This window comes from Microtus pennsylvanicus, chromosome 15 (genome assembly GCF_037038515.1).
Source record: "Microtus pennsylvanicus isolate mMicPen1 chromosome 15, mMicPen1.hap1, whole genome shotgun sequence".
Lineage (NCBI taxonomy): Eukaryota > Metazoa > Chordata > Mammalia > Rodentia > Cricetidae > Microtus > Microtus pennsylvanicus.
In genome coordinates, this window is record NC_134593.1 from 9,761,760 (window position 1) to 9,781,899 (window position 20,140).

General features: G+C 48.9%; 1 protein-coding gene across 2 annotated transcripts in view; it reads right to left on the reverse strand.

The window, feature by feature from the left end:
- Positions 1-20,140, reverse strand: part of Samd4a (sterile alpha motif domain containing 4A) — a 220,065-nt gene that overhangs the window by 17,120 nt on the left and 182,805 nt on the right. For both annotated transcript variants that reach the window (XM_075949972.1, XM_075949971.1), the window contains 3 exons: positions 12,360-12,678; positions 9,004-9,089; positions 3,166-3,284 (listed from right to left, as the gene is read on the reverse strand). In XM_075949972.1, coding sequence (XP_075806087.1) covers positions 3,166-3,284; positions 9,004-9,089; positions 12,360-12,678 — 524 coding nt within the window. The remainder of the gene's footprint in view (positions 1-3,165; positions 3,285-9,003; positions 9,090-12,359; positions 12,679-20,140) is intronic.

The window sequence follows — 20,140 nt, forward strand, 5'->3', positions numbered from 1 at the left end:
GGACGTGCGTTGCAGGAAACGGCCACTAGGTGGAGCAGAGTTGATCGGTTGCTAAACTGGGGAGTTTTCGCCAAGCTTGTGAGGAGACTGCAGATGCTTCCTTGAGCCAGAGGCAATCCGGGGGGGGGGGGGGGGGGGCTTCACAATACTCACTTCCTAAACCCGAGATGGTTGCGCGTGAATGTGGGGGTGATAGTATCTGAGACAGCAGTGCAAAAGCTCTCAGACTTCCTAAATTTCCTAGGCAGAGAAGGGGCAGGAAAGAAATCGAGGCAGACCGTCTTCTTCCAGGCTTTTGAGGACAAGAAGAGTGTTTCAGATTCCATTCAGAAGAGAAGTCACTCTCGGGTCCTTGGTCTTTCTCTCATCGTCTCTTCCCTCATCCCCCTCAAAAGTGTAAGGTTTTTAAATTGAAAATTAGGGGGATTTTACACAGAGACCCTCTTTTGTAGGGGAGACAGTGAAGTAAATGGAAAAAGTGTGAGTGAGGGGGGATTTTGGTTCTCAGTTCTAAGAACTCTAAGGTCCTTTGGCTTCTGAAGTCAGAATCTGGGCCACCTGGTGGAGAGATGATCAGTATTCTGCTAAGATTCCCCCACACCCCTTATTTAGTGTGACTAGATTTTTCTCACTTCCCTTTTTGGCTGGATTTTTAAAAAGTTATTTCATATGCAAAACAGTAGTAGATGAGTGTTACTAAAATGATTTGCTCTTCTATGAAAGCAATATTGTAGCTTTTATTTAAAAAAAATTCTTTGTCTCAAAAAAAAAAAAAGACAGAGGCTCACTATGTAGCTAGCACAAGCTGGCCTCAAACTCTTGACTTTCTGCCTCAGCCGCCCAAGTGCTGGGACTACCTAGGGACAGACCTGGTTCAAGACAGCATCAGCGCTGCAGGCTGTCAGGGACAGTTGCTGGAGAAATGGAGAACCTGGAGACTCCTATGAGCTGGAACTCAGCAGTTTGGGGGAGGGGAAAGAGTGTTTCCCCACAGTGGGGCGTGTCCTCGAAAGGTTATTTTTACAGAGCCAGGTTTGCTGAGAGTTGCTGCTGCCGACAGCTGGAGTGAACTCTCGGGTCACTTACGACCACTCCACTTAAGGCAATAATTTCGTTTTCTGAGAAAGAACAAAGAACAAACTAAACTCTCCACTCTTGTGCCTCCGCTCTGAGTGTCTAGGCCTTGCCTTCTCTGCTGTTCTGAGCCTAACCTTGCCTTCTCTGCTGTTCTGAGCCTAACTGATTTCCTTTCCTTGGGATACATAAAAAGTCTTTTATAAAAATAACAGTAAGAAGCAATTAATTTGGGATTTGTGAGATAATTTAAGCAGGGGCTTGCCTGCAGTTTCTTTTGTATGGGAGAAACAGTTTTTCAAAACAAATTAACAGTGTAAAAATATCCCAGAGGTAATATGGAGAGCAGGCTGAGCTTCACTGATTTGGCACCATCCTTCTGAGCATCCATAATTGGTGAATGAATTCGGTTTTATCTAGTCGATAAAAGAGGCTCCTGAGAACTCCGACCTGGCAGGCCCCAGGCTGACCCTGACCAGGGGTGCTGGTGGCAATACGGAGAAGCCGAGCTCTGTCCATGTTCCTCCGCCAGTGCCGTGCTCCGATGCGGATCAAGGATACACCCGGCAAACAGCGGCACAGCACGGCACGCCTGAGTTAGTGATGAGAGGAGCAAAGCGCCTGTAAGCCGTCTCTTCAGCTCCTCCTTCAGAATGACTTCCTCTAGGACTGGAGCTCCACAGGGTATGGCCACAGGGCCTGGAGTCTCCTCATCTGGGAAATGGAGCACTGCTTGTAGAAGCAGACAGCTTGGCAGCAGCACAAGGCAATGGAGTATCAGGCCTGGCCGAGCATCCGGGCCATTGAGCAGCCTCGGAGCAGGAGTGATCTGGCAACCCCCAAGGGCCAGCGGCTGGTGAGCTGGCAGTAGTATTAATTTGCAGGCACATCCTTTCTGTGCATAAGTCTGAAACCAGGACGGCCGCCTGGCTCTGCAGTGGCTGGAAGCGCTCATCTGGGGCCCAGCACTGGCTAACTTGATCCAATCCTGGGTGCCTCTGCCTGTCAATTCATCTGTAAACGGAGGTTAATAATAGCAGTTCTACTTCATAGGGTTGTTGTGAGAACAGAACGAATTCATGTGTGTTTTCATGCTCAGACACCACCGGGCACGTGCTGAAGAAACGTCGGCTTAGTAAATAACAGTGTCGTATGGTGGAATGTGATTGCACCTTAATTTTTAGGTAAATCCGTCCTTGAACACGTTTCACACACTCCAGTTGGCCCTATTTCCTTTAAGTGACCAGGCGTACTTGTGCAAATGAGCACCCCCTAAATTTAACAACTTAACTTCTGTATGCGTACTGAGAAATGAATTCAGAACCTGTTAGGTGCAAGTGAAGAAACGGACGTTTGTATTTTTATGTTTGGAAATCCACACAAAATGCTGATTCTCTCTAGGATAGTGGCGTGGTGGCTCTGATTTCCAAATCCTCGCCATCACTGCTCGTGTGTAAGTCTCCCCTCCTTCACCCTTCGCGTCTACAGCAAACCTCCCCTTTGCGTCACATCGCTCATGCTCCTGGTTTCTCACTTTACAGTCATACTAAGGCAACATGCTCTGAAGTGTGACCAGGCTTATTTTTAAACTGCATCCCGGAGGCTGAGCTACTATGAAACATCGAGAATGGCGCTGCTCGCTATTAGACTGAAGCTCAGACCAAAATAGACGAGCGCCGGGCTCTTCACCCCGCCACAACTATAATTAGCTCGTCTGCAGCCAGGAGGGAGACAAGCATTGCACTTCCACTTATGGACAGAAGATCCACGCAGGTCTTTTCAGAGCCCCACTTTGTGGTTCGACCTTCCATGCTTTGCTACATTTATTGAATCATGAGCCCATGCTTCTAAACACATATCAGTATTCCGACCGTGGAAATTGAGTTACAGCTGCCCAAACTCGGCTCTTCCTCTGGGAATGTCCCTCCTAACAGCCTTTCTGCCACCATAGCCTGCTTAGGCGATGTGGTTGTGATTTGGGTATCCTCATGAATGAGGAGCAAGGACCTGCCATGTTCCCGCCTGGACCCAAGGCAGGCAGTGAGGCGCCAGGGAACACCATGCCTTACAAAGAACAAAATCCCAACGTACTTTCTTTGCTGTCGATATCCTGATATGTCTAGAAGGGTTTTCCGAGGGAAAGACCGAAAGAGCTTCTGCACCTGCTGTTTCCATGACAACAATCTTTTTTTCTGTGTCTCGGTAAATGCCTGCAAAAACAAACAGGACATTTAAATGGTTGATGCAGCCTGACACTAGAGGGGAAACATACAATTAATAAAGGAAACCGCCAGCGTCGCCACAGTAGCCTCTCCCCCCACCTGTTTCCAACCTGGTCCAAACAGCAGTCAGCTTAAATTGGAGCCATCTGTGCTGAAGATTCCAGCTCTTTGGCATTGGGAGCACCTGGCTCAGGCATTAAACTCTTGACAACCGTGTTTTCTGGCTGTATATCTGGAAGACCCCTGCCTGTCTTCCCGTCCAATGACTCCTTCCTGGACCCTATTTGTTAACCAAGGATGAGCTGCAAAATTGATTAGGTATTCTAGCTTTGCAGACTCCCTGCATTTTCATAATCAATGGAAATTCTAAGCCACTCCAAAAATCAATCGACTTGATGGTGTATGGTCACTCTGGAGTGGTCTTCAGGGCTTTCGAGGATGGCCGCATTCTGTGTGTGTGGGCTTTTCTCCTGAGAGTTCTAATTAAATAGCCCTGTGAGCTGTGAAGAACTTCAGTACACCAGTCCTAACCTGAACTTCGCCTAGAGCTGAGGGAAGACAGTAGGCTTGATGGCTTCTTGAGTCTTTTAGTAAAATTTGGAGTGTGGGGAGACATTTTGCCCATTGTCCATAATACAAGTCTACCTCATCATCACCACACAACACACATCTATATTGTTTATAGCAAGCAGCACAAATCTATATCACGTTCCCCGGGATGGTCTTGGCACTCACCATAGCCCAGCATCCCAAGCCTCTAATGCAGGGACTCTCAAATTCAAGTACATTAAAATCGCCCAAGGCAACTGTTGTTTGTAGGTAATAGGGTCTTCTCCGATACCCCAAAGCATGACTGAATGAATAATCTAGAAGGTTTCCAGAAAACAGTTTATAGAAAGTACCCTGGCAACTGTGCAGGTAGAGCACTGTGGACTCATAGTGTCCCGGAAGGATGCCATGTCATAGACGAGTCCCCTGCTAAGTTCCAGATCCGAGACTTGGAGTGTAAGTGTGAGGAAACTATTTGGTCGGATTGGTTAGCATTAGGAGTGACAGGGAACACTCCCAAGGGTTTTGTCAATAAGCCATGGAATCCTATAAGTAGTCATAAAATATCACTTAGAGTAACAGACTATGTGATTGCTTTCTAGAAAGGTTTCTTGAAGATTAAAAAAAGGAACGATGACTTAATTTTCTCCTGAGAATGTTTACTCTTTCAGGGATTGTAAACCCCAGGGACCTCTGAGTGTAGAAGCGAAAGGGTTCCACTCAGCGGTGGAAACGCTGTCCTCAGCATACAGAGCCCTTCCTCCTGGGCGACCTCAGTCACATGCCGCGGAGGATTTTCAAGGGGGTTTGCCCAACTCAAGGCCACAATAAGTCCCTGTGGTTGTGTGGCAGAGGCTCTGGTGGAAGGTGAGCGTGCGGCTCTCCTCATGGTAGTAAGGCCCCTGTGGTTGTGTGACAGAGGCTCTGGAGGAAGGTGAGCGTGCGGCTCTCCTCATGGTCCTCCTCATTTGTTGCTGATGCTCATTGACTGCCCATTGGTGCACAGATACTTAGAACTGGACTCAAGGCTGAGACTGATGCTTCATCAACAAAGGCAGGAAATGGGCTCTCTGATTTTGTTAGCTTATCCAGCTAAACGCAGAGGACACAAAATACAGATTTGCTGGCCAAGAAGACTTGGGGAGGGAGGTTCACCCCAGTGAGTCTTAGGAAGGCAGATGGGTAGGGCTCAAATACGCGAATACGTTGATGTAAGTCCGCTCACCAAAGACGTAGTGCTTTCTGGAAATGTGGGTGACACTCACACAAAAGAGCTCTGTGAGGATGAAATTCATCGGAAGTGGATACTACAGATGTGCTTAAGCAAACAGTTCCATGCATGCTTCTTCCTAATGCCCTAACCAGGGGGCTTTGGTCACACAGATGCACCCTGCAGAGTGGTCCATGTAAGTTCCTCAGTGATGACTTCAATAGCCCTGATAGCCCTGAGAGCCCAAATCAAATGGTTTCATTGTCTTAGAACCACAAAACCCAGTTGCACTGGAGCTTGAAGAACAACTGAGTGTCCAAGCCACAAAGGAGTAAGAGGCTAGATGCCTTCCCAAGGATCACATTATGTTAATGACATCTCTCATGGTGGCACATAGCATCTAAGTAGATATGGTGTGGACATCCTCATCCCCAGGACATCACCACAGCCTTTCATGGGTACCAAGTGAGCAACTTTTCCCAGCTGGGAGGCATACAGCAAGTGAGCTGAAGGTAGTTACCTTCACCTGCTTTCAGGGGCCTCTGAAAATGGAATGCTAGCTCTACAAGGTAGCACCCCTTTGTAAGGAACCTGTTAAATAATGGCCACTGTCTCATCCCAACCGCCTCCCAGGCAGTGAAGGAAGATTCCCAGCCTGTAGACTTTCCAGACACTACCAGCTCAAGTCCTCTGCCCATGGTAGGCCCAGGCCAACTGTCTGGAAGAGATGGCCACTCTGAGTCCTGTACTTTACCACTGGGTGAAAAGTCTCAACGGGGAAAACAGCCCATGGCTGCAACACCACTTCACTACAGTGGAACAGGGAAGCGTAGTCTGCCTACTCAGGAAGCGTCGTCTGAGGACTCAGGAATCGAAGCGAATTGGCACCAGAGGGAAAAGGCAGAACTTCCCTGTTCTTGCCTTTACATTAAGCATGTGGGCACTGCTAGAAAGGAAAAAGGGAAAAACAAAAGAGAAAAAAACCACAAGGCAGGGAGGGCACAAGGGTCAGGAGAAGGACCAGGGTGGCACTCCAGGGCCAGGTTAGACCAATCCGGAGGCATGTGTGCAGTTCCATGGAGGCAGCTAGACTCATTATTTGGTCTCATGGGTCTGAGTTAACATGGGCTGAGGTGCAAAGCACCTTTTCTCCTCAACTTTAGAGGCCTCAGTGCTGAGAGTGGACACAGGGAAGAAAGACAAGTCCCCAGTTTGCTTTTACACAGCCTAGCTCTTCTCCTGACCCACTTACCCAGTCCACCCACAAATGTCCTCCTCCAGGCAGAGCATGGGATCCATCTGAACACACATTGGTGTCAGTAAAGTTGTGTCTTTTTTCTTAAAGATTTTTTATGTTTAATTATGTGTAAGTGTCTGTGCGCACGTGTGTGTGCGAGTGTGCACGGGGGATCTCTGCATGTTAGCACGTACACATTAGTGGGTGCCCATGGAGGCCAGGAGAGGGTTTGAGATTCTCTGGAATTGGAATTACAGGTAATTGTGGACTGCCTAATGTGAGTATTGGGAACCCAGCTCAGATGCACTGCTCTTAAGCACTGAGCCATCTCTCCTGATTTAGAAGTCTCTATCACAGTGGTAGGGCTGGACTTCTGGTCTATCACAGTGCTGGGACTGGACTTCTGGTCTACCACAGAGATAGGACTGGACTTCTGGTCTACCACATTGCTAAGACTGGATTTCTGGTCTATCACAGTGGTAGGGCTGGACTTCTGGTCTATCACAGTGCTGGGACTGGACTTCTGGTCTATCACAGTGCTGGGACTGGACTTCTGGTCTATCACAGTGCTGGGACTGGACTTCTGGTCTATCACAGTGCTGGGACTGGACTTCTGGTCTATCACAGTGCTGGGACTGGACTTCTGGTCTATCACAGTGCTGGGACTGGACTTCTGGTTTATCACAGAGATAGGACTGGACTTCTGGTCTACCACATTGCTAAGACTGGACTTCTGGTCTATCACAGAAATAGGGCTGGACTTCTGGTCTATCACGGTGCTGGGACTGGACTTCTGGTCTACCACAGTGCTAGGGCTGGACTTCTGGTCTCAGCTCTGAGACAGTCCTTTCCGCTGCTTGATAGGAAGTGCCCCGGGTTCCAGTTCACCACTTTGAGTTCTGAGGCATGGAAGGGAACCTCACCAGAGGTCTTATCATCACGTATAATGAATGATATAATGACCGTATAATGTCTAATGTCACCCATAGGCTCATGTATTTGATAGAACTTTTGGTGCCAGCTGTGCTGCTGCTTTGGAAAGTTGTAGAACCTTTATAAAGCATGATCTTCTTGGTTCAAGTGAGAGCTGGGGACAGGCTTTATGGGTCATAGACCCATGCCAGTTTTTACCCAACTTGCCTCTGCTTCCTGGTGTAGTACTGAGATAGAAACAGGGGCATCTCAGGCTCCTCACCTCCACCAACAGAAGCTGCTCTTACCTCACATACTTTTCCCACATAAGAAATGAAGTCTGGAAGTGTTTTTCTTCAGGAGTTTGATCACAGGAAGAGAAAAGTAACTTGTACACCTATTTTCCACTTATTTTCCCTAGTACCCTCATGTCATAAGCCTCTTAGGACAGTGGCTGTGCCTCGCTGCTTCCTAAAAGTGTACAGAATTCTTGCCTTCTCTTTTTTCTGTCTTTTTTTTTTTTCCAAGACAGAAACAAGTGTGACATCAGGATTGTAAGAAGCAAAGGGTTAGTTGGGGCCCACAGGGTATAGTCTTGTCTTTTCCTGAAGGAAGGCCTTCCATATGAGCTTCAGTCATTGTCAGTCAGGCCTTGGTTGCTCTGGAGTTATTAGAGAAATTGTTTTTGTTCAGCTAAAAGTCTAGGACTTTGGACTAATTCTTTCAGAGACTGCCGTGCCTGAGTGCACAGCCTAGACAGCTGATCACTGTGCTCACAGTGGCTGAGGGCTCTGGCCGGGGCAAGGGGCTACAGGAGTTCATCTGCCTAGAAAAGGTTCTATTAAGATGAGCACCCGAGAGAGCAGAGGTGATGGCTGGGGTGGACGTGAAGTCGATATGATGGTTCAGCAGCGTCAGACCACAAGAAGGAAGCCTCCAAAAATGGCAAGAGACACTTGTGCCTCTCGGAGATTGAGTGTGAAGGCAGCATGAGGCCAGACCTTTAGGCTGGGCATCTATCATCCTGAGGGGTTCTGATCACCTACAAGTGAATGTGAGGGGCTCTGGCCATCTCGTTCTCACATCAAACCCCAACAAAAGACTTCACTATCCTATTTATTTGGCATGGTATTTCCCCTAATCTAGGTTTGGCATCTATCACTCTTGGAGGCAGGGCACATGCAGAGTCAGTGATGGCTTGCGTTTGAGTCCCAGCTGCCTTTCCCTGTGTATTACTGAGGAATTGCTACCGTCCTGCTCACAGCCAGGATTCATTCAGGCTTTTACATGAGTCTGTACCCTACCTGCCTCCATCTCCTTCCAAAGGTCAGACTGCAAATACAGCTCCTCTAACAACCACAGATCCAGACGGTCATCAGTATCTGCCCTGGTCATTTTCTTTTGTGTGCTTTCTCTCTCTCCCTATCTCCCCCAGTTTCCCTCATTAAAAGACACAATGTGCGATCACACAGTGGGAAGAGACTCTACGCCATGAAGCTGGGTAGCAGTGCTGTGAGTTAGTCACCCCGGGTCACTTATTATTCTTCTGGAGTTTGAAGTTCTTCCCAGGCATCCCCAGACATCGGTGTTCTCTGTCTGGTGAATTCTGATGCCGCGAGAACACACATGCATTGTTTCAGTCAGAGGTGGCCACGGCCGAGTTCTGGTTGAAGCTGTTATTAATGGCCACACACTTGTCAAGAACCAAGCTGCTGCAGACCAAAATGATCACATCATGGAAACACTGACAAACCTCTCTAAGCAAGGAGTGAAACAAGTTTCAGTGAGTTGCTACTCACCTCATGAACGAGACACTTGTCTAAGAGCTGTAGATAGGAACTTATATTTTCCTCATCGGGTCTGGAGACCAGGAGCTGTGTGCACACTGTGGATTAAGAAAAGATGAATCAGAACAATTCATACTGTCCCAACTTCGGGGCCCTGCCTCTTTCAGGACCAAGGCCTTCTGAAGAACGCATGCCCGTGATATTACATAAGGCTCGCAGAAAACACAGGAGGCTCATCATTCCATTGAAGTCAAACACTCAGTTGCCACGGGAGCCCTCACCCCAGGAACCCCTTGGGTTTGTTCCTGTCATACCATTCTATATTAAGCCCTCAGACACAGGCCTGAAGACAGACACTCTGGGAGAAGAAACAGAGGTCTCAGGCTCTGCTTTTGTAGGTGGTTCTGAGTGATGGAACTTCAAAAGCCTTCTGAGCCCTCTGCCACAGCGGGAGAGCAATCCCATTTTATGAATGAGCCCCACGGCCCTCTCCAGGTGGGAAGGCAGTGGCGTTCGTGTGTAGAAGAAGGAGGCTGGTGCCACATTGTGGCTGTGAAGCATGTAGGTGTGCATGCAGCAGAATAAACCTGCCACTCAGTCATTTGCAGGGATATTTCCCCATGCAACACACACATCCATCCACATATGCCTTCACCTACACACTCAAGCCTGTGCTGGCAAAGACGGGGCAGCGTTCGTCTGTGGGGAGAGAACATGGATATGCTAGGTTTCTTTCTTTTCTTTTCCTTCATTTTATTTCATCGTATTGGTTTTTCAATGGGATTTCTCTGTGTAGCTCTGGCTATCCTGGAACTCGCTTTGTAGATCTGAGACCTCAACCTCAGAGATCCACCTTTGCCTTCCAAGTGCCAGGATTAAAAGCATGTGTTACCACACCTGGCAATATACTAGGTTTCTTATGGTTCATGGCCCACTCTGCCCTTGCCATAAAGGACACCTGCAAAAGGAGTCAGAGAGTTGGGTGTCTGTCAATCAAAGCTCACCAAGCTTGAAAGCCAGGGATCAGACCTCACCCCTTTCCCACTCCAAACATCCTGACACAGATCCGCACCAATTCTGTGTCACTACACACAGGCTTTCAGAACAACAGTGTGTGCAAGAGAAACCTGGAAACAGCCTCAAGGGCTGCCCATGGGGGAGCTTGTTAACTAACTTGGGATTTAGATATACAGCGGGACACCGTGCAGCCTTAAAAAAAGAGTGGGGCTTTCCATATTGACAGAAATATGCAAATATGTAATGTTTATGGAAATCCTACCAAGCTTCAGGAGAGAATCTTAAAGCCTGTGTAAGAATGGGCGATTATAGGCCTGGAGAGATGGCTCAGTGGTTAAGAGCTCTGACTGCTCTTCCAAAGGTCCTGAGTTCAGTTCCCAGCAACCACATGGTGGCTCACAACCATCTGTAATGAGATCTGGCACCTTCTTCTGGCCTACAGGCATATATGCAGACAGAACATTGTATACATAATAAATAAATCTTAAAAAAAAAGAATGGACACACTCACAGATTCTAAAGGTTCCGCAAGGACAACCCCACATTCAACAGGAGCCACCCCTGTTTAATATATGGTGCATGCCGAGTGTCAGTTGGGTTGTGGCTTCTCACACAGGAATTACAATGTCAGCTGAGGTCGTGTGAGGAGTTACATCTCCTAGGGCTGAGCCCCACAGTGATCCCCTATGTGCAGGGATAGGAGGATGGAGCTCCTTCAGGTAGATTCACTGTGCAGGTCTTTCCCAGGACCCAGCAGAGCTGAGGGACCGGAAGGCTGAAAAGGCCTGCTCTGGCCACCAGCTCACCCCCAGCCCAGAATTAAAAGGATTTAGGTCCCTAGAAGAATTGTACCATAGGCGGGGTCCGTTTATCTACAAGGTCCAGGGGTCCACTTATTTAAAGGAAAGTGCTGGCATCCGCAGGGAAAGCAGAGAGTAGCGCAGGCAGGAAGGGCGGTGTGACCCACAGGGCCCACTTAGGGTTGTCCTGCCCTGAGGAGGCCACAGTCTGGCCACGGCTACCGTGCACAGGTCCAGCTCCAGGTTGTGTGAATCAGCCTTCATTTCCCGCACCCTGGCACTTACCAGATACCTATCAGCAGGCAGGCCCCATGTACCCTGTGGCTATTAAAAGTGGCCCGATGGCACTAGTTAATGGGGTTAACAGTCAGGCAAATAGATGGCTGAAGTGTAAGTGTCAACTGAGCTAAGATGAGGAGACCAAGGGGCTGGGAGGGTGGGAGAAGGGTACCTCATGCAGCCCAGAGGCCCCGGTAGACTGCCTCAGGCACAGGAAGGCTCGGCTGTGGCCCTTAGAGGATGAGGAAGGAAAGCCAAGGTGAAGGAACCGGAGGGCGGGAAGGAGTGTTTCAGCCAAAGCTGTCTCGTGCAGTTGTGTATGGTTAAACTGAGGAGCGAGACCACAGTCCTGCCTCCACTCAGAATGGATTCTTAGTGTCTCCTTCAAGCCAGCAGGGCCCTGCTCCAGACACAGGGAGCCCATGTGCCTCACCCGGGAGCAAGAGAACACAGACTTCTGGGAGCTCAGCCGCAGAGGCTGCTGAAGTATGGAATGGAGGTGGTGAGAGCAGCTGCCAAGTGAGCCTTTGGGCTTGGGCGCTACCAATGCCGCAAAGGGGAGCATCGTATGGAATTCAGCCATGCTCGGTCTCCTGATTACCATGGGGCTGGAAGGTGGAGAAGCTGAGGGTTTCAAATCCCTAACTCACTCATCTTGGATTCCTTTTCTGTGAAATGTGGCATTTGGGGTTCACCTAAGTCACCTAGGAGAACCACGGATATACAGGCCTCTGGAACACAGGAATTACCAAGTAACCCCAAGCCAACAGTCCAAGGCCACCAGAGCATCCTGTGAGGTGGATGAAAGGGGAAGGGAGGATGTAAACCAGGAGGCAGAATAAAACAACTTTGTACTAAGAGTTGTCGGAGGCCTGACCACTCTCTGAATTACCAGATGACTGGGAAGCCCCAGGGCCTGGGGACTTGGTAGGTTGTGCCACTGGGCTCTGGACTCAAGCTCTGGGGCTTCACCAATTCCCAGCCACTGCTGCTTTGGGGAAGGGGTCAGTGAGGGTTTTGTATCCTGAAGCATCTTTTCCCTACCTTCTTCCCTGAAGGTTCATGGCCCAATAGGTGCCATACTGGAAGGGCTTAGCATGTCTAGAGAAGTCCACAGGCTGGAGCTGAGACCGCCCATTAGGAAAACCCCCTGTTTTCTCTAGGGGGGTTAATGCTGCTTACGGGGACAGAAAGCTCTTTTAGCTCCCCCGAACCCTGTTCCATCCCTCAGGACTCTTGGTTTTGGCTAGGGCTCCCTAGAGAGAACAATACCTTTTCCCATGACTCTTGTGAACTGCCCAGGGAGGTCCCCCTCCGGCAGAGGGGCGACAGCCAGCTCCCCATCGCAGCTGCTGAGCTGGGGTGGTTGCAGCCCCCCGCTGGCGCCGGCTGAAGCACTGGCGGTGACACTGTTGGCCCCTGCGGCACCATCTTTGCCATCGGTGCTGGGGTTCTCCGGGCCCATCAGTGAAGGCTCATGGCGGCGCGCCTCCGGAGTGGTACTGGGAGAGCTGTAGGCCTTGATGGGTGTCAGAATCATCTGATGCAGCTCCTGGAGGGGGATGCGCAGGCTGCCCCCTTCGATGATGTCCTGAGTTAGAGAGGGGACGGAAGTGAGTTCAGGCCCTCATCTCTACTCTCTGCTCCCACAGAACATGTAAGTGATATGTGTGTGTCTAAGTGCACATCTGTAATCCCAGTGTTGGTGAGAGACAGGCTCCCTAAGTGTCTGACCTAGCAGAACCAGTTAGCTCCGGGCTCAGTGAAAGATCCCATTTTTAAAAATGAGTAAAATAGAGCCAGGCAGTGGTGGCACACACCTTTAATCCCAGCACTCGGCAGAGAGAGAGGCAGGCGGATCTCTGTGAGTTTGAGGCCAGCCTGGTCTACAAGAGCTAATTTCAGGACAGGCTCCAAAGCTACAAAGAAAACCTGTCTTGAAAAACCAAAAGGAAAAAATATGAATAAAATAGAGTGAGGAAGACACCTGATGTCAACTATCAACCTCTGCCCCAGCGTGCACACACACACATGCACACGCGTGCACACACACACACACACATGCACATGCGCACACACCACACACACACACACACACACACACGGCTTGAGTACATACCCATGCATACACCACAAACATTGGCTACTTTATACAAACATTTCTATATTCTGAACATTACTTATTAGAAGAAGAAATGAAAGTGGGTTCTGGTAGGGATGATGGAATTTGGACAAGTCCAGGTGGCTTGGGTACTGGCTGGGGTCATCCTGGTGTGAAGGGTATGATGGTTCCTTGTCACCACGTAGCTCCCAGTGCTTATCAGTTCGATTGGTTCTCTCCGGGACCTAGGAAGGACACTGCCTACCAGGGCCCTGACCACAACGAGGCACTTACTGTCGTGAGAGCTCAGAGGAACAAGAATGTGATTTAAAAAGCTTGACACACAAAAGCCCAAAGCATTTCTAAAGCCCTCTTGTGCAGGAAAAAGGCTTGATGGTGTTAATGAACGCAGACTTGAGGAACAAGAGCACTTCTGACCCCAACCTCTCCAGTTGGTGGACCGGACAAAGGAAAGCTGACGGACACAGGCGTGGGGTGCTCCTCAGCTCTGAAAGGCAGCAGACATTGGCAAGCCAAACTCTTTCACTGGGGGAAGGCCGCTCTTTGGGTGGGCTGTGTGTGTAGAAGCGAAGCGAGAATTGCCATTTGGCCTAGTTGCCACAAGTTTTACTTATGAAGGAAGTGAAATTCTAATTAGCTACTAGAACTATCCTAATCCTGCTCAGAGCCACGTATAGTCTAAATTGAAGAGAAAGTCTACCTGTCTCTGCTCCTCAACCCTTAGATTTCGGAAATGTGGCTCTGTAAAGAGGAAACAGGTGGGGCAAGCCAGGGTCACATATGATCTTGCCATGATGCCCCCAGTGGCCAGTGTCACCCAGGTTAGCAAATGTGTCTGAGACACTGTCAATTGCCAAAGAGCTCTTTCTGGCTTGTATCCCATGGTTCTGGACTTCATGGCATACGTGGGAGCTTTTGGTTACACTCAGAGCTAAACTGATGCAGATACACCCCAACTTTAGCTCCTATGCTCATCTTCTGCAGGGGCGGGGAAACAACCATAGCAAGAAATGAAACCTTGCAGATGGCTCAGTTGGTAAAGTGCTGGTTTTGTAAGCTAAAGACCTGTGTGCAATCCCCAGAACTTACATAAAAAGATAAAATTGATTACTAATTTTCTGCTAAATCACCATACTCATTTCCACAGCGGTTGATGAAGAAAATGTGGTACATTTACACAATGGAGCACTACTCAGCGGTAAAAAAACAATGACATCTTTAAACTTGTAGGCAAATGGATGGAATTAGAAAAAAAAACCATCCTGAGTGAGGTAACCCAGAAGTCTGGTACTCAAAAGTGGGTACCAGACATAAAACAATGACCACTATACAGTTCCACAACCTCAGAGCATCTAGAACCCTCTTGCAGAAGCAGATGGAAGCAGATGCAGAGATCCACTACTAACCACTGGGCCAAGCTCCTGGAGCACAATCCAAGTGAGGGAGGAGCAATTATATGAACAAGGGGTCAAGACCATGATGGGGAACCATAGAAACAGCTGCCCTGATCTAGTGGGAGATCATTGACTCTGGACTAACTGGGGAACCTGCACAGAACCGAATAGGCCCCCTAAAAACATCTGTCAGTGGTGTGACCTGGGCAGTATATGGGGCCGCTGGCGTGGGACCAGGATCTAATGTGTGAATTGACTTTGCGGAGCCCATTCTCTATGGAGAGTCATCTCACTCAGTTTAGGCAAGGAGGGGATGGGGTGGGAGGAGAGGCTTGGTCCTCCCTTGATGAGGTCATGGGACAGACCTAGGTGGCTTCCCCAGGGGAGGCCTTACCCTCTCTTTTGAGTGCATGGGGTTTGGGGTGGAGGTGGGGGAAAGTTGGGGGAGAGGGAGAAGAGGTGTGAGGGAGAACTGGGATTGATATGTTAAAAAAAGTATGGGGACAGACATAAAGGACAGCCTTGAGGGGCCATCGGGAATTACAGAGAATCAGCTGGAGAGATGGCTCAGTGGTTAAATACAGTAAAATGGCTTCTTTATTAAAAAAAAAAAGCCAGGTGTGGTAGTGTGTGCTCGTGATCCCAGACCTGAGGTGACAGAGACAGAAGCCAGGTGTGGTAGTGCACACTTGTGATCCCAGACCTGAGGTGACAGGGACAGAAGCCAGATGTGGTAGTGCATGCTTGTGATCACAGACCTGAGGTGACAGGGACAGAAGCCAGGTGTGGTAGTGTGTGCTTGTGATCACAGACCTGAGGTGACAGGGACAGGTGGGTCCTTATGGCTCACTGGCCAGCTAGCCTAGCTTACTCTGTGAGTTGTAGACAGCGACAGACCCTGTCTCAATAAACTGTGACCATCAGGTTACATTCCTGATCTCAGTTGAGTGTCCACAGTGAGCAGCAAGCCAGGAGGCAGTCTGAAGGGAACCGATCTAGTGTTCTCCTTTAGCTGTGGGAATTAATTTTCCACATTGACACGTCTCTATTGATCCTTCATGCCTCAAATGTAATCCTACATTATAAATACAAAGGCAAAATGAAGCTGCTCAATGACCCTGCCTTAAAGCTGCCCAGCAAGGACTTATCTGAAGGCAGGTGACAGGAAGTCAGGCTCATCGGGTGGCACTTCTGAGGAGATATTTCAGGGGACAAATGGGAGGGAAATTATAGTAACATCAGCCTAGCGCTGGCTTACAAGGCCTTGGAAGGGTGCTTGTTTGGCGCCTTTCCTGAGCATGGTTAAAACCATGTATAAACCATCTGAAAGAGAGCTTGGGGGCAGCCACAGTGCTCCCAGAGTGTTCCTGGAATGTCCCTGGCCCCCTCCTTCCCTCCAGGTGGTGATAATTTGAAGGTTTCATAACATATAGGGTTCCTGTTTCTACCTAAATCTGTGCCCTCTCTTCCTCCATCCACCAGCCAGCAGCTGAGCTCGCCAGCAGCGAGGCACTGTGCTACGTGGGAATATAAAGGCAAGTCCTCATCCCTACCCTGAGAGACTCGACATTCCCAAGACTTTGATGGCAAGATAGCATGTGGACAGGAACTCGGGGACAGAATGGGTGATGTGTGATTAATGAAAGCTCAGATAGAGTAATTGGGGTTCAACCTGAAGACCAGAAAAGCAAAACAACCAGCTACTGGCTCTTACCTCTACCTCAGTCAGAAATGGTGATCCTGCCTCCAGGAAACCTCAGAATGAGACTGAGAGCAAGAGCTGTCTCCTCCTGTTTTATAATCCTCTCTAGTTGTGGGATTAAGGGCGTGCACCACCACACTTCTATGGCAAACTAGTGTGGCTCCTGGGATTAAAAGTGTGTGTTACCATATCCTGGTCTGTAAGGTTGGCCAGTGTGACTGCTTTACTTTTCTGATCATCAGGCAAGATTTATTTATTAACATACAAATGAAATACCACTACAAATGGGCTTGCTGGTTTTCGAGTTCACAATCTCTCTTCTCTTTTTACTCTCTCTCTTCTCTCTCTCTCTCTCTCTCTCTCTCTCTCTCTCTCTTTCTCTCTCTCTCCCCCCCCCCCTCTTGTTGTCTGTCTCCCCTCTCCCCCACCCTCATGTATTTTGCATTACTGGACAAGACAAACAAATACATGAAATACCAAGAGATGAAGGGGAGGTGATTTTGCAGGGCTCACCATGAATCCACTCGCTAGGGCAGGTGCACTCCTCTGAGTTCCATTTTCTCAAAAGAGGCCTCTGTCCTGAATGCTTTGTGAGGAGACTGTGGGGCCAGATGCAACGGTGTGCACAAGACCTCCCTTGGCTGTATCCACCAAAGGTGCCTTGCTGGTAAAAGGCATTGTTCCCTGGAGATATTTATCACACAGTGCTATTGAGTTGAGCTACTGTTGCTCTGCAGTGGTTGCCAAAAGCAGGGTCACAGATGTAACCTCAAAAGGCCAAGGTCTGGAATGTCTGAAGAAAAGGCATAGACATCTAGAGAAGCAGCTTTCTTTCTCTGAGCAGGAATCAACAGAACGTGTGTGTGTGTGTGTGTGTGTGTGTGTGTGTGCACACGCGTGCGCATACACACGCATCTCCTAGCTCCTTGCTCAGCATCAAGGTTACAGGCCCAGAGAATGGTTCTGTTTCAGAACCCAGAAGTGTGTTGAAAAGGAGAGACAATGTATAACAGCACATGGGGACATTTATCCTTGTTAAATATTAATACTGAGAAAAAGCTCTTCTGAATTTCCTTTTCCTCTTCTCTCCGGCAGCTCATGAAGCCCACAACCCGGCGCTTATGCGTCACCACACAGCCACACTCGTGCTGCCAGGCTTTCTGCTCTGGATCTCTAACAGTCTCTGGGAACCTCCTCTCTCCATGGCCGCAGTGCCTGCCGATCGCCAGTGCAGAGGCCATGCCCAGTCTTTACAGTCTATGACACATTCACGGACCTCGTTGTGATTCTTTCGCCCTCCCTGGTCCCTCGAGGCAGGGCTCTCAGATCAGCCTCTGTTAACACAGGTCCTCTCTGATGGCACTCCTTCAGCCCTTGTCACTCAGACACGCTCTTGGGGATGCTCGCTCACAGTTGGGTCATTCGTGGCCTGCCATGCCTAGGACTCAAATTTGCTTTGTGGCTAAACCTGCCATTTCCACTTTGGTGTCTCACAGGTGCCGCAGCAAGCTCAACCCCCTTTCTCCCCAGGCCCCCAGTAAGCCCTATGATTCTGTCCCCAAATGCCACTTCATCTAACCCAAACCAAGTGGGGCAGAGGTGGTGGCATATCCCTTTAATCCCAGCACTATGGAGCCAGAGGCAGGCAGATCTCTGTGAGTTCGAGGCCAGCCTGGTCTACAAGCGCAGGTTCCAGGACAGGATCCAAAGCTACAGAGAAACCCTGTCTCGAAAAACTAAAACCCCAAAAACAAACCAAACCATCCGATCCAAACCTTTTAACAATTTCTGGGCTCCTTTCACATGAGTTCTCCATTTCCACCATTTTATCTGGGCTACAGGGGTCCACAGGACCCCAACAGCATCTGGCATCTACCAAGGTGTTTAGGGAAGCTCTCGCTCTGCCCTCAATGATGGCACAAATCACCCTGGGGTGTGAGCTCAGCAGCTACCATATCTTTGTCGCAGTGCACATTCCAAGATGCCCAGGGGCAGGAAACACATACCACTCACAGTTACCCTGCAAGGATGAGCAAAGTGTGTCCAAACATCTGCTTAGCAAGCGTTCGGTAACTGAATGGAAGGGCTTGGAACATGCAGCCAGCAGCTTCTACTGATTATGAACTAGCTACGGGCGGGGTCCCAGCTATCTCCTTAGAAATGTGGGTTCTATGTGAGGTAAGAATGCCAGAGGCAGGCAGGGGTGGTGACATTTCCAACAGCGTCATCAGCCAGGGTTGTGAGAATGCCTCAGCTGAGTCCCTGGGCCACCAGCAGTGGCAGGTGACTAAGAGTTCCCTGCCTTAAACAGCAGTAAAGTTTCGTGGGCACCAAAGGAGCGAGTCGGGACTCAGCCCTCAAGGATGTATTCCCCTGGGGGGACGGCAGAGCACTCAGGCTCCCAGCACACCCTGGGTTAGCTTACTGCGGTCATCTGACAGGCATGGCTTTCCGGTCTCCGGGAAGGCAAAGAGAATGAACTCGCTTTCCTTTTGCTCAGCTGCAGTCATGGTACATTTGGCCTCTTTTTATCTTTTCTACTTCAGGAGATCATGGAGGAAGCATTTTTGTATAGTCAATGTAATTCTAGATATAACTCTACGACACAGAATATCACTGACTTAACTGATCCCAAGTCAAAGGAACATGACCCCTTTAACACGCACACATGTGTACACACACACACACGCACACACACACACACACACGCACACACACACGCACACATGATACATGGATGTCAGCTCAAGGGTGAAGAGCAAGAGAGAACCCTGCTTCTGCATTCACAGAAGCTATTAATGCATTCCTAAAGGATGTTCCAGAAATGAGAGGGAACAGGCTTACAATTTAATCTTCATTCAAAACACTTTGTGTAGTTTCCAATGGACAATGAGTAAATTGGCTTTTTGAATGTTCTCCAAAAGAGAACAGTTTCTTAGATTAAAAATAGCCATAATCACTCTGTTAGACAAGCTGCTTGGCAGAGAAGTTAGCATAACATTAAGAACAACACCCAATCCTCAGGTTTAGGTGGAGAGCTTGCATGTCATGTCTAATTCCCTTTGTTTAAGAGCATGCTTTACCCAGGGATGTGCATGTGAGTAGTTCCTACCTATCTGCCCATGAAGGGATTTTAAAAAGAAATTTTCTGATGCATTTTTGTATGTCTGTTTTTCAAATACAAATGATGTCTCTTGGTACATACTAAATGCAAGTTAACATGCTGTACATAACACTAAGCACACACATATCTTTGTGAATAGCTTTTTAAAAAAATTCTCACTCCATTAAAACACTTGCTTTAGGAACTTGCTGGAGCCCTGCCTTGTCCCTTTCCAAAGGCTTCCTGGGTTTGCTAAGAGATTCACAGTCTACACTTGTGCTGGCAGCTAGTGGGATGCCAGGCATCTGAAAACCGCTCAACTCCAGAACCAACAGACAACATCACAAACAAGGAACTTCTGCTAGTCCGCAGGCATCTTTCTGAGGAAAATGAGCAAAGAAAGGAACTTGGAGCCCGTGAGTCACCCCAGCATGGTGTCGGGGCTCACGGTTGCAGATTGCTGTTGGTGTCGCACTGCTTTGTGGTGGTTCCTGGCTGAGTCGTGGAAATGTCACCTGCTGTTAAGTTGAAGTCTGAAGCCAACTCTAGCTGTGCCAATACTTTCGACCCTCTCCCCACTGGATCCTAAAGTCTACCTGCTAATGTTTGCCACCCCTGGGTGGCTTTCTCTAAAGCAGATGCTCAGGGTAGACAGCTGGAACAGGCACACTGGCATTTCCTGTGCTGCTCCCTCCGTGCCATCCCTTGCTGTGTGTAGGTTGTCTCACCATG